The following is a 15370-nucleotide window of genomic DNA, read 5'->3' as shown; positions in this document are numbered from 1 at the left end:
TAGAATTGCAGATAGCTAATGTCGTTGATCTGTGGGATAAATTCACACTTGCTTTATCGAAAGATCCTGTGGTTTAAGTTTACATTCAAGTATTGTTTTTGAGGAATATAATCAAAGAGCAAACATGCAAATAGAAAAGGACATTCTAGTAATAGTTATTCATCCTCCTTTGTTACATAAAGGATAGAGTATGACACCATCCACGTAGAAAAGGTTGTCTTACTGAAAGACAAAGGAGAATTTATGTGGTTCTTTTGAAAATGTTCCGAGTTCTTTAAATTGATCATACAAACGTAGGTTTTAAGTCCTCTTTAAAATTAACAATTGGGTGGTTATGAAAATGTTTTTGTGACCAATTAAATGATGGATTACATTGCTCACTGTCTGAAGATTCCGAAGTACTGGAATTGTATGAACCTCGACAGCACGCTTCACAGCATGACCTGTGGTAACAGCAAAAAGTTTCATCTGAGCTACTTGATTCCGAGTCAGAATAATCATACTGGTATGTTTGAAAACGTCCCTCTTTATCATCTACTTCAATTTCTTCAGGGGATAAGCTTGCTTTCTTAAAGTGCAGCCCTGAATAGGGCTTCATGATGTATTTTCCTTCTGAAGCAGGACAGTGGACATAACCATTTCTTTGGTCTGTTTTGCCAGATGGTTGATAGCTATCAGACAGTACATTCATTTTCTTCAATGAGTTTGATGTTGCAGAGCCATTTCCATTTGTTAATCTTTGGCGGTGAATGCTGTGCAGTTGACCGGTGTCAGTAGTTATTATATCCCTGTTTAAGTCTTCATTCACCATATACTTGGTATGTCGAGCTGTTGAGTGTAGAAAATAATAGGGAGGAGGTGTACTCTTTTTTGAATAGAAAGGTGGCCTCCTTCGCCTCATATATGGAGAAATACTATGATGGTAGTGCTTCAATTGCTCTGCTCTCCTAGTACACTGTGCGGGCGGAAAATTCTGTAGGGTTCGTCTTGGTCTGTCTGGCGAACTGATTGAGCTGACAGCATTAATATTTAGCTCCTGTAGAATCTCTTGCAGTTTCTCACTGCTCACATTAATGTTTTTGATCATCTTTGTTGCAACTTTGACAGAAGGACATTCAACTGACCTGGATCTAATTGATGGATAGATTGCAGAAGAGGCCAGTATTTCACCTGTGGATTGCTGGGTCATTTTCACACCATCATCTATGTTGATATGAATTTCTGAGGCTATTTTCAAGCTATCACATGATTTGGGAATAAAGTCTGTACCATTCTCAGAATTATCTGACTGTTCTAGATGATTTTGTATGCCTCTGTGGAAACTTTGATAATTTATGACGTATTCTGGCCCCTTCTCAGAATGCAGAGTTGTGTCTGGGGCATTCTTAGCATCCCCTGTGATTTGTTCGAAATTATTCTTCATTGACAGAAGGTTAAGATCTTGCTGTGAATCAAGGGCCTGATCTAGATTCTTCTGTACACCTAACAAAGGATTCTCGCTTGCTGGATCTTCTATTGTTGAGTTGTGACATTTGACCTCAGAATTAATCAAAGAGTGGTGTGCTGTCCGTGTTCCTGATGTTGAAATGTGACCCACAGATTCTTCAGGGCAATCTGGTGCCATTAGGTGCATCAGCTTGTCCTTCACATTATTAACCTGTTCCTGCAGACTTTCAATTACTGCATTTTTCTATAGGAGGGAAAAAAATCAATCCACATTACAGTTTGAGACATATGTCACCTTTTCTTCCCACAGGAGTTGTTCATCAACATGCTTTAACAATAAAATTGATGTAATCTAACACACAGATTTATCCATATTTTACGACAGCTGAAGCAGGAAATAGTGAAAGACAGAAATCTCAGATTTTCCCTACTTCACATTGGCGCATTCTCTATTTTCAGAGAATAATTGATTTTAACCGGTACTGTCTCTTAACAGGAAGATTAAGAAATCTACGGTTTAGCACATGTGACAGATACCTTGATGCTGACCAATGTGAAGCCTGTGGTAGGCTGCAAGTTGAGAAGTATATTTCATTATCAGTGATATTTAGAACAGTACAGCACAGAACAGGCCCTTCGGCCCTCGATGTTGTGCCGAGCAATGATCACCCCACTCAAACCTACATATTCACCCCATGCCCTTAACCCAACAACCCCCCTATTAACCTTATTCTTTAGGACACTAAGGGCAATTTATCATGGCCAATCCACCTCACCCGCACATCTTTGGACTGTGGGAGGAAACCGGAGCACCCGGAGGAAACCCACGCACACACGGGGAGGATGTGCAGACTCCACACAGACAGTGACCCAGCCAGGAATCGAACCTGGGACCCTGGAGCTGTGAAGCATTTATGCTAACCACCATGCTACTGTGCTGCCCAAGTGTTCTCCATTTCAAATTAATTTTTTGTCTGTGCATTCTATGCCATCCACTATTCCCTGTCCATCCTGCACCACCTGCTTCATAAGGGTGCCCAGCCTCTCCAGGGCTGTTCAGACCTTGGAAACAAATTGAACTCTGAATATGCCTTCCACACAAAACGTGCACAAGCTTCAAGACTCCCATATCACATTGCTTGGTGCAATGTACATCAAGCAGAGTAAGCTTCATTGCTGAATAGCACAGCAAAGTGCGACTACTTGGTGTATCTGACTGCATTATCATAATAATAATCTTTATTTGTGTCACAAGTAGGCTTACATTAACAGTGCAATGAATTTACTATGAAAATCCCCTAGTCGCCACCCACCTCCGTATGTTCGGGTACACTGAGGGAGAATTCAGAATGTCCGGATTCATCTAATAAGCACTTTTTCCGAGACTTGTGGGAGGAAACTGGAGCACCCGGAGGAAACCCACGCAGACACGGGGAGAACGTGCAGACTCCGCACAGACAGTGACCCAAGCCGGGAATCGAACCTGGGACCCTGGCGCTGTGAAGCAACAGTACTACTGTGCCACCCTGCTGTATCAGGATGCTTCTTACAGACCATGTTTTATCAATCCCTAGCAACCTTTTAATATATTTTACAAGTGGCAGTGTTTTTATTGTACAATAATGTACTACCTCAGTGAGGAGTCGCTTCATAGAGTTATTTTCTCCAAGCAGGTAATAGATCTGGTCATCACTATACATGGAACGAAAACTCTTGCTTGGGCTGTTGAAATATTTGGCCATCTGATTTGAAGTATGGCTTAATTCTTCCTCAAATTGCTTCCACTGTCTGACCTGTAAACAGAACTCAGAAGAATTAACTTGGATTTTCTCTAATTTATTTAAATTATGTATGAAGCAAAAATGACCCATGCTCAGTGCTTAACTGTCCATGTACGGACTGCAGAAGTTGCTGTTAGTTTCAGCGGAGTAATGATAGTGCATGTTGACAATTTCTATGTCATTGGTGCCACAAAATCCAGGCCATGTGTTTAGCCTGCTTCTGTTACCAGATGACCTGGATTTGGCCATTGTGAATGCTTGGCTGATCACCAAGACTGACTAATGGAAAGAGCCCAGCAGTGGTTTCTTTACACTGTTGCAGAGGGGGCTGCTAACGTTGTTTGATTGACAACTTCATTACATTGCAAGTGGTTTTTCAATACCTACTTGTTAATTTGAAAAAAATTAAAGGTTTCTTCAATAGGAATTTTGTTGGCTGTTTTTGATAGTTTGAGAAGGCAAGAGGGGAAATTTACACCAAAGGGGCTGTTGAATGCCTCATTGAAATAATCAGAACTAAAGAAAAGACTTGCCAATGTTATTATATGACTCAGTGATTCTGTCCGTCATGGATACTGAAAGAGTATTTCAAAGGAGCAGCAGATCTCAGGATATTAAATCAATGTAAAAATCAAACTGCTGCGTTGAAAACTTATTTAAATAATCATAGACCATTACATGATAACGAGTTGGCAAGAGCTTTAAAACTTATCTGTCAAAATTTTCCTCACTCCATAACATGCTTCTCCAAAGTTCACAAACTGACTAACCTTGTATGGTCAGACAGCCTTCAGGGACCCACCGACCTATGCAAAAATAACAAAGGTAGAAACAGGAGCAGGAGTAGGCATTTTGACCCTTTCAGTCTGCTCCGCCATTCATTAGGGTCATGGATGATCATCCAACTCAGTAACCTGTTCCTGCTTTCCCCCCATATCCTTTGGTCCCTTTAGCCCCAAGAATGATATCAAACTCCTTCTTGAAAACATACAATGTTTTGGTGCCAACTGCTTTCTGTGATAGCACAGGCTCACCCACTCTCTGGGTGAAGAGATTTCTCCTCATCTCAAATGGTTTACACTGTACCCTTAGACTGTAACCCCCCATTCTGGACTCCTCCAATATCAGGAATATCCTTCCTGCATCTATCCTGAGATCCCCCCCTCATTCTTCTAAACTCCAGCGAATATAATCCTAACCGACTCAATTTTTCCTCAGACATCAGTCCTGTCCTGCCAGGAATCATAGAATCCCTACAGCGCAGAAGGAGGCCATTCGGCCCATCAAGCCTGCACTGACCCTTCGAAAGAGCACTCCAACCATTCACCCATCCACTCACCCAATCCCCGTGACCCCATAACTTACACATCCCTGGACACCAAGGGGCAAATTATCATGGCCAATCCATGCACATCTTTGGACTGTGGGAGGAAACCGAAGCACCCAGAGAAACCCATGGGGAGAACATACAAACTCCACACAGTGACTCAAGATGTTAATCGAACCATTACCCCAGGATCTTTGAGGCAGCAGTGCTAACCACTGTGCCACCCTAAATGAATGAATCAGTCTGGTAAGCCTTCACTGCACTCACTCTGTAAAAAGAACATCCTTCCTCGGTTAAGGAGACCAAAACTGCACACAATATTGCATGAGTGGTCTTACCAAGACCCTGTATAACTGCAGCAAGACAACCCTGCTCCTGGACTCGCTATGAAGGCCAACACACCATTTGTCTTCTTTGCTGCCTGCTGCACCTGCATGCTTACTTTCAGCAACTGGTGCACAAGGATGCCATGTTTCATTGAACATTCCCCTTTCTCAATCTATAGCCATTCAGATAATAATCTGCCTTCCTGTTTTTGCTATCAAAGTGGATAACTTAACATTTATCCACATGAGATTGCATCTGCCATGCATTTGTCCACTCACTTAACTTGTCCAAATCACACTGAAGCATCTCTGTATCCTCATCACAGCGCACCCTCCCACGCAGATTTGTATTATCTGCAAATTTGGAGATATTATATTTAGTTCCTTCTTCTTAATCATTAATATATATTGTGAATAGCTAGGGCCCGAGCAATGATCCCTGCGGTATCCCACTAGTCACTACTCGCCATTTGGTAGAAGGTCCTTGGGAGCTATTCAGCGACTCTGTTGCAGCCAGCGTGGATTGGGCGTGCTGGGTGAACAGTGGGAGAGGGCAGACCAGAGATTTGCACCGTGCGCAAACCTGCAAATCAATTTCACCCCCTTTGATTGTGAGCAGCCTCTAACTTCACAGCTGAGGGCTACATCAAATGAGGAATATACCTCGTTAGTTGTGAGAGCACTTCACACTCTTCAATTCTCAAGTGCCTCCTCGAAGGCACTTGTGTCATATCGCAGAGGATGATTAGTGCACTGCACAAAGCAAACTTTGATGCCGGAACTGTTTGCTTGAACTCGAGGAACGTCAGCACCATAGAGGCAGCTGCCAACAATCAAACAATAAAGAGCAGGGCTGAGGACCCTCCCGTCCAAAGGGTAAGCGTCTGGATTAGCGGAGTGCAGCTGGACATGGCCTCCCTAAATTCCTGACAGAGATCTGGGATCTAGGGTCTCCTGTTGTGGCTGGCAGTTAGTGTGCAGAGCCAGCACAGCCGACTCACTGGATGGCACTCTGAGAGAAGGCGGGACAGTCATGGTAAGGGTGGGGGAGTCTTGGGGGGTGTTAAGGGTCTCAGTAAAGAGAGACCCTCCACCTAATGTGCATAAGCAACTGTGTGGCGTTCACCAGGTTGTGTCCCAGAAGCCTGCCCACTAATGTCATCCACCGAGGTGTGTCTCTGCCCTGGTGGAAAGTGCAAGTGATAGCTGTGACACCTTGCCGGTGGTCTCCTTGGAGCTCTCCTCCAAGCTGGGGTGGCAGGAGAGGGCTATGACTCCGGATGGCCCGGCCTCATCAGATGGTGATCCTGCAAGACAATGGACATATGGTCAGTGAGAGGGAGGGATCATTTTGTCTGACATGAATAACTCACTTGAGACAGGTCATCTGGCTGATGGGACAGTGGATCCTCAGCTCTCTAGCACAGACCAACCTCGCTGTCGGTGACTGCTCTCTCCTCGGGCAATGCCTCAATTTCCAGGGCCTATTCCTCATAAGGGGTGAGAACTCGAATCTCTGGGATTCCTCCCCCCGTCTTGGCCCTTTCCCGGTTATTATGGGCTATCTTCTCCTGCGGGGACAAACTAAGGGCATTATGAGCCACACGCTTGATAGCTTTGGGTGTCTATAGCAGATAGCATATGTGGGCACCTTACCTGGACATGAAGGGGTTGTGCTGGTGGGTGCCAGGAAGGTCTGAGGAACAAGCATGAAGATCAGATGTGGGATGGGTGTGATGTGTTAACCAGTGTTTGGGGGGGACAGTGGGAGCGGTTTGTGAATTTGAGGGGAGGCAGGCTGATCTGATGCCAGGAGATAGGTAGTAAGGTACCCTTGCAGTTGTTGGACGTCATTGGTCTTCTCCTGACATTAGATGACAATCCGCCTTGTCATGCTGCCTGCACTGCACCGACAGCCTCTGCCACTACCTCCCATGAGGCACTGCTGATCCCCCTCAGGGGTGCAATGTGCCCTGCTTCTCATCCACAGTGCCGAGAAGCCTTGTGAGGTTGGCATCCACGAAGTGAGGAGCAGGTCTGTGCACTGTCATGCTTGTGTGTTGACTGGGAGTGAGTGGTGAGGGAGCATTTAAAAACAGCTCCCCATTGTTAGCGGCAAGCAGCCGAGGTTTGAGTCAGATGAATCAGATGGCACGGGAGCCAGTCATGTCATTTTTAGCACTAAGTGCCATTGAATATGAGCTGCGATCTCACCAATATGGCCGTTGTGAAACTCCCCACAAAACGTGTCCAAAACCGGACTTTAACTTTGGTCCGCTGAGTCACGCCCATTGTTTCATGTCTGCCAATCAATTTTCTATCCATCTCAATGCACAACCCACAATCCCATGGCCTTTAATTTTACATACTAATTTCATATGTGAGACTTTGTTGAAAGCCTTCTGAAAGTCCAAATGAACCACATCCACTGGCTCCCCCTCATTAACTCTACTAGTCACATCCTCGAATAATTCTGATCCTGCCACTGTTTTCCAATTGCTCTGCTATTAAATCTTTCATAATAGACTCCAGCATTTTTGCCGACATCAGGCTGACTGGTCTATAATTCTGTGTTTTCTCTCTCCTTTCTTTTTTAAATAGGGGGATTACATTAGCTACCGTCCAATCTGTTGGAACTGTTCCAGAGTCCATAACATCTTGAAAGATGACCACCAATGCATCCACTATTTCTAGAGCCACTTCATTATACTCTTGGATGTAGCTTATCAGGCCCTGGGGATTTGTTGGTCTTCGATCCCATCAATTTCCCCAATACCATATCCCTACTATTTCTGATTTCCTTCAATTGCTCCCTCCCACTGAACTCTTTGTTCTCCAACATTTCTGGTATGTTATTTGTGTCCTCCTTTGTGAAGACAGAACCAAAGTATGTATTTAGTTGGTCAGCCATTTCTTTGTTCCCCATTATAAATTCCCTTGTTTCTGGCTGGAAGGGACCTACCTACATGTGTCTTCACCAATCGTTTTCTCTTCGCATACTTATAGAAACTTTTACAGTGAGTTTTTAAAAATATTTTTATTGAAGCATTTATATGTATTGGCGAGGTTGCTCACCCACACTAGGCTTCGGCGACCCCTAGTCCCTCCACTTCAGCAAAATCTGTGTCCAGGCTACCAGGGAGGCAAAGGCCAAGGCGTCAGCTTCTCTCACCCCCTGGCCTCAGGGATATTCCGACACTCTGAAAATTGGCACATCTGGACTCAGGGCAAGCTTCACCCTCAGTACCTCAGGCATAATGTCAGTGAACCCCCTCCAGAATCCCTCCAGCTTCAGATAAGCCCAAAATATGTGGACATGTTCGCGAGCCCATTCTGGCACCAGCATATGAGCCTGATGAACCACTTTGATTTGAATAAGGCTAAGCCTAGCACACGAAGAGTATGCGTTTACTCTCCTCAGAACCTCCTCCCATAAATCAGCCTCCACTTCCCTCCCCAGCTCTTCCTCCCATTTCCGTTTAACATCTCCTATCGGAGCTCCCTCCCAATCCATTAATTCCTTATAAATCTCTGATACCCTACCCTCGCCAGCTCCTGTTTTCGACGCCACCTTGTCCTGCAGCCCAGGAAAGGACGGCACCTGCTTCCTTACATAATCCCGTACCTGTAAGTACCGGAAACCATTCCCACTGGGCAGCTCATACTCCTTCCAATTCCTCCAACCTCAAGAAGCTGCCCCCCACAAATAGGTCCCCAAACCGTTTGATCCCTGCCCACCGCCACCCCCCCGGAGCAAATCTATGATTCCGACAGTTCTGTGCCCAGACTAGACACCCTCCAACCTCAGATGCTGACGCCACTGTCCCAACATCCTCATGGCCGCCGCCACAACCACCGAGCTCGTGGAGTACCTGGCCGGCGAAAATACCAGAGGTGCCATCAACAGTGCTCCCAAGCTAATGTCCTTACAAGAGGCTGCCTCCATGCGCTCCCATACTGACCCCTCCCCCACTACCCACTTCCTAACCATGGCTATATTCACTGCCCAATAATAGAACATAGAACATAGAACAGTACAGCACAGAACAGGCCCCTCGGCCCCCGACGCCGTGCCGAGCAATGACCACCCCACTCAAACCCACGCATCCACCCCACACCCGCAACCCAACAATCCCCTCATTAACCCTAAACTATGGGCAATTTAGCATGGCCAATCCACCTAACCCGCACATCTTTGGACTGTGGGAGGAAACCGGAGCACCCGGAGGAAACCCACGCACACACGGGGAGGACGTGCAGACTCCGCTCAGACAGTGACCCAGCCGGGAACTGAACCTGGGACCCTGGAGCTGTGAAGCATTTATGCTAACCACCATGCTACCGTGCTGCCCCATAGTTCATTAAATTTGGCAAGACTAGCCCCCCCCCCCCCCCCCCCCCCCCCCACCAACTTGTCCATTCCAGCAGCACCTTCTTTACTTGGGGATTTCCCCGCCCACACAAACCTCAAAATCAGAGCATTAACTTTCCTAAAAAAGGACTTTGGGATAAAAATCGGACGGTTCTGAAAAACAAATGAAAACCTCGGAAGCACTGTCGATTTCGTAGTTTGCACCCACACCCCCGCCAGCGACAGCGGGGGCACGTCCCATCTCTTAAAATCACCCTTCATCTCCTCAAACAACCGCGCCACCTGTATGCCCAAGTGTTTAAAGTTCGTCCCCATCACTTTAATCAGCATCTCGCCCAGCCTCCCTTCTATCCGCTTGCTTGGATCGGGAAGGTCTAACTCTTCCACATGTTTAATTTATACCCGGAAAACTGGCCGAATTCCTCTAATTGATGGGGTGATTCCATGATCCCTCCAATGTTTCCCAATGGGTCAGAAACGTAAGACAACAGATCATCCGGGTACAGCAAAACTATGCTCCACCCCCCCACCCCACACACACACACACACACACACACACACACACAATCCCTTTCCAACTCCTTAACGCTCTAAGTTCCATGGCTCTACCGCCAACGCAAAACGCAATGGGGAGAATGGGCATCCCTGCCTTTTCCCACAGTGCAATCCAATATACTCTGAACTCACTCGATTTGTCCTAACACTCGCTACCAACCCCCTCTATACAACTGGACCCAATCCACCAACCCCTGCCCGAACCTGAGCTGTCCCACTACTTCCCACAGATATTCCCATTCTACCTGATCAAAGGCCTTCTCTGCATCCATAGTGACCGCCACCTCCTATCCCACCAGGAGCATCCTAATCACTTTCAATAAGCGCCTAATGTTCGCCGATAGATACCTCCCCTTTACAAACCTCGTCTGGTCCTCCCCTACCACCCCAGACACACAGTCCTCAATCCCCGAGACCAAGATCTTTGCCAACAGCTTGGCGCCAACATTTAGCAGTGAGATCGGTCAGTAGGCCCACACTGCTCTGGATCCTTATCCTTCTTCAAAATTAAGGATATCAAAGCCTATGACAACGTAGGGGGAAGCTCCCCCTTCTCCCTTGCCTCATTGTATACCCTTACCAGCAGGGGCCCCAGATCTCCCAAAATGTTTTTGTAAAATTCCACTGGGAACCCATCCGCGCCCGGGGCCTTCCCTGCCTGCATCACTCCCATACCCTCCATCACCTTCCCCAGTCCAATGGGTGCTCCCTGCTCCTTTACCAGATCCTACTCCAATTTAGGGAACCCCAAACCATCCAGAAATCACCACATTCCCTCTCCCCCCACGGGGGCTCTGATTCATTTAGCCTCTTATAAAATTCCTCAAACACCCTATTCACCCCCACCGGGTCCAAAATCGCCCTTCCCCTCCCATCCTTCACCTTTCCGATCTCACTTGCCGCCACCTGTTTCCTAAGTTGGTGGGCCAGCATCCAATTCGCCTTCTCCCCATATTAATACACTGCCCCCCCCCCCCCCCGGCCCTTCCTAACTGCCCCAGTGCCTTGCCATCCGGAGCTTCTGCTGCTCATTCAAAAAAACTGCCTCCAGGGCCTCCAAGTACCTCCTATCTACCCGCAGGATCCCCTCCACCAGCCTAGCCATCTCTGCCCGCTCTGTCCTGTCTCTGTGCACCCAGATCGATATAAAGTCCCTCCTGAACACTACCTTAAGCACCTCCCATAGCATAGTCTAACCTCACCCGTGTCATTCACATAACCCCGAATGGCAGCCCTCACCCGCTCTCACACCTCCTCATCTGTTAACAACCCCACGTCTAATCTCCAAGGCGGGCGCTGCCCCCACTCCTCCCCCCGGTCCATTTGCAAGTCCACCCTGTGCAACGTGTGGTGAGAAACAACCACTATCGCCAAATATCACGAGTCGACCACCCCGCCAGCAGTCTAATCGACCACAAAGTAATCGATCCGTGAGTACACCCTGTGCATATTGGAGAAGTACAAAAAATCCTTTGCCCTCGGCCTCCCAAACCTCCATGGATCCACCCCCACATGCGCTCCATGAACCCCCTTATCTCCTTCGCCACCGCCAAACCCGAGTGAAAAATCTTTCCAACCCACCCCTTCCACAGCCTAATCTGGTCCCCAATCTTCAAATGTGTTTCTTGTAGAAATGCCACATCCGCCTTTAAGCTCCTCAGGTGTGCGAACACGCGCGACTGTTTGACTGACCCAATCAACCCTCTCACATTCCATATGACCAGCCTGGTTGGGGGACAACCTGCACCCCCCCCCCCCCCCCCCCCCCGCCTATCAACTATAACCCTTCTTGGGCCAGTCCCAGGCTGGAGTCTCGTAACTTATCAGGCCCGCCCTCGGATGCCCGCCATCACCAACTCTCACCTTATTGCACAGCAACCACCCCATCCTCGTCAGCAGCTCCCTCCCCACATAACACAATAATCCCATCCCCTCTAAAGCTCTAACCAACTGAATGCCCCCCACTATGCTCTAGCTCACCCAGCTAGCCTGGCAGCTCCTGCCCATGGCACCAAGCATCCTCCCCCCCACTGAATCCCCTCCTTCCCACACGCATGCTGACATAGTGCGAACAACAATAACAACGAAAAGAAGAAAATAAAGGTATACTCACCCTCAACCATCCTCCGGCCTCCCACCAAAGAACCCCGTGAGAAAACTAAACAGCCCCGAAGAGAAGAGAGGTTCTCCCCTGCCCATCACCCCAAAAAATAACACAGAACAATACAACAAAAAGAGTGGCAGGGAGAACCAACACCACTCACAGTTCCTCCAAAGTTCAACATTCTCCCTCTCCTACCATAAGACCGTAAGACATAGGAGCAGAATTAGGCCACTCCGCCCATCGAGTCTGCTCCGCCATTCAATTATAGCTGATGCTTTTCTCATCCCCATTCTCCTGCCTTCACCCCATAACCCTTGATCTCCTGCCAGTTTATTGTCTCTCAAAAACACCGTTACCTCCTCCTGTGTTCCAAAGTAATACTCGGGCCGTTGCGGGTAACCCAAAGGCAGGCCGAGTACAGCATCCCAAGTTCACCCCCTTCTTAAAGAGGGATCCTTGACCCGGTTGAATCTGGCTCTCCTCTTTGCCAGTTCCATGCCCAGGTCCTGATATACCCAAAGCTTGTTGCCTTCCCAGATACATCTCCTTGTCTGCCTGGTCTTCTCTTTATCCAAAAACCTTTGTCGCCTCACCACCATCGCTCTTAGCGGCTCGTTCGCCTGCGGCTTCCTCATCTATGCACCCGGTCGACCTCCAGGGGCCAGTCAAAGGCCCCTCCCCCATTAGCTGCTCCAACCTCTTGGCCACATCTTGTCTGCTCCCTCGATGCCCTCCGGCATCCCTACTATTCTCAGATTCTGCCACCGGGAGTCGTTCTCCAAATCCTCCACTGTTTACTCGAATCCCTCCTGAGTCTCCCTCAGTATCCCAATTTCGGCCACCAACGCATAAGTTGCTCCTCGTGCTCCCCCATTATCTCCTCCACCTTCTGGATTGCCTGACTCTGGGTCTCCAGCTTGAACGCCACACGGTTGATCCCCGCTTTCAGCAGGTCTACCACCTACGCCGGGTCCTCCTGAGCCTCCCTCCTCTGTTGGCTGCGCTTCTAGTTCAGAAAGTCCATCAACTGCTAATTCGACCATTGGGCTGGTAGGGCCTACCATTTATCCTCCGCCATTCCTTGTGTCATACGAAGAGTTTCTTGTTCCTGCAGCTCCTTTCTTCTAGACCCATTGCTGGTCCGTGGATCTATCCACCAGCCTCACCAATGGAGTATAGCTTTCCTCCATCACTTTGCAACTTTTTTCACCAAAACATCCACCCAGCGACCGGGGAAAAGGACCAAAAAACAGCCTTGAGCGGGAGCTGCCTAATGTGCGACCACTCACATCATAGCCGCCACCGGAAGTCTACAGTCAGTTTTTATGTTCCCTGTGTTTTGTTATGCTCTTGGCGTAGCATAAGCTGCTTCCTTGATGTGCACTCTGACAAAGGAAGGTTCAGACTTGGATATAGCTTTAACACGTTTATTAAACTGTTAACAATTCTCCTACTTGGATTCGGCTCTCCTGTTAATCCTGCTATAGCTACTCAGACTGACGCACCAGACTGCTACAATCCAGGTGGTGGGTGTGATGTGTTTCAAATCAACCCTGTGTACACACTGAGTGTCTCCACTGGAAAGAGGAAGATCATATGTGCTGTGTCCTTTTATATGGGTTGTTGTAATGCCCTCCTGTGGTGGTGTCGCCTCTGTGTGTATCGTGAATGCCCATTGGTTTTATCCTATCTTACTGACCAATTGGTTGATTGTCTGTGTGTCATGTCTCTGGTGCTCCCTCTAGTGTCTAGCTAGTCCATGTGTATTTACATTAACCCCTTGTGTATTCACAGTGATGCATATCACCACACCCTGCAAGCTTACTCTTGTATTCTATTTTTCCCTTCTTCATCAATCTTTTGTCCTCTTTTGCTGAATTGTAAACTGCTCCCAATCCTCAGGTCTGCATTTTTCTGGCCAATTTGTATGCCTTTTCCTTGGATCCAATACTATCTCTAACTTCCCTTGCAAGCCATGGTTTGGCCACCTTTCCTGTTTATCTTTGCACCAGTTAGGAATAAACAATTGTTCTAGGTCACCCATGTGCTCTGAATGTTTGCCATTGCCTATCCATCATCATACCAGCGTAATTTCCTTTATTTAGATTCTGGACCTTAGTCTCAGAATCAACTACCTTACTCTCTATCTTTATGAAGAATTCTATCATATTATGGTCATTTATCCCCAAGGAGCCTCCCACAATTAGACTGTCAATTATTCCTTTCTCATTACGCAATACCCAGTCTAGGATGGCCTGTTCTCCAGTTGGTTCCTCAATGTATTGGTCCAGAAAACCATCCCATATACACTCCAGAAATTCCTCCTTTATGGTATTGTTACTAATTTAATTTGCCCAATCAATATGCAGATTAAAGTAACCCATAATTACAGATGTTCCTTTATCGCATGCATCTCTAATTTCCTGCCATTCCCAAAATCACCACTACAGTTTGGGGGTCTATATACAACCCTCACCAACATTTTCTACCCCTTGGTGTTTCTCAGCTCAACCCATACAGATTCCACATCACTGGAGCTAACATCCTTCCTCACTATTGCATTAAGTTCCACTTTAATCAGCAATGTAACCCACCATCTTTTCCTTTTTCTCTGTGCTTCTTAGAGACTGAATACCCATCGAAGTTCAATTTCCCATCCCTGGTCACCTTGCAACCATGACTCTGTAACCCCAACTATATCATACCATTTACATCTATTTGCACAATTAATTCATCCACTTTATTGCAAATGTTCCGCACATTAAGGCACAAAGTCTTAATGCTTGTCTTTTTAACATTACTTGTCCTATTCTCATTATTGTTCTCTGTGGCCCTGTTTGATTCTGTCCCTTGGTTTCTCTGTCTATCATTTTTCTTATTCTCCTTTCTCCTTCTGTTCTTATCCTTGTTTCCCCCTCCTTTGACTCTTTGCATAGGTTCCCATTTCCCTGCCATTTTAGCTTAAACCCTTCCCAACAACTATAGCAAAGCGTTTCAGATACCTGGGAGAGCAGGCCTTGTCCGGTCCAGGTGCAATTGTACTGGTTTCACCTCCCCCCCCAGAACTGATCCCAATGTCCAAGGAATCTGAAACCCTCTCCCTTGCACCATCTCTTCTGCCAGATATTCATCTGATATATCCTGTTATTTCTGCTCTGACTAGCACGTGGCTATGATAGTATTTCCAAGATCACTACCTTTGGAGGTCCTACTTTTCAACCTATTCCTAACTTCCTACATTCTTCTTTTAGGATTTCATCCCTTTGTTAACCTATAACGTCTGTATCAATGTGTACCACGACTACTGGCTGTTTACCCTCTCCCTTCAGAATGCCTTGAAATGAAAAAATGAAAATCGCTTATTGTCACGAGTAGGCTTCAATGAAGTTACTGTGAAAAGCCCCTAGTCGCCACATTCCGGCGCCTGTCCGGCGAGGCTGGTACGGGAAGGCTTGTAGC

The 15370-nt window shown here is 47.1% G+C and overlaps 1 protein-coding gene across 1 annotated transcript in view; it reads right to left on the bottom strand.

The window, feature by feature from the left end:
• Positions 1 to 235: 235 nt before the first annotated feature.
• Positions 236 to 15370, bottom strand: part of gpr156 (G protein-coupled receptor 156) — a 115719-nt gene continuing 100584 nt past the window's right edge. The window contains exons 9-10 of the mRNA XM_038801910.1: positions 3078 to 3239; positions 236 to 1690 (exon numbers count right to left, since the gene is read on the bottom strand). Of these exons, the coding sequence (XP_038657838.1) occupies positions 284 to 1690; positions 3078 to 3239 (1569 nt within the window). The 3' untranslated portion in view covers positions 236 to 283. The remainder of the gene's footprint in view (positions 1691 to 3077; positions 3240 to 15370) is intronic.

The sequence above is a fragment of the Scyliorhinus canicula genome, chromosome 7 (assembly GCF_902713615.1).
Source record: "Scyliorhinus canicula chromosome 7, sScyCan1.1, whole genome shotgun sequence".
Taxonomy (NCBI): Eukaryota; Metazoa; Chordata; class Chondrichthyes; order Carcharhiniformes; family Scyliorhinidae; genus Scyliorhinus; species Scyliorhinus canicula.
This window is presented reverse-complemented; position numbering and strand designations above follow the sequence as displayed.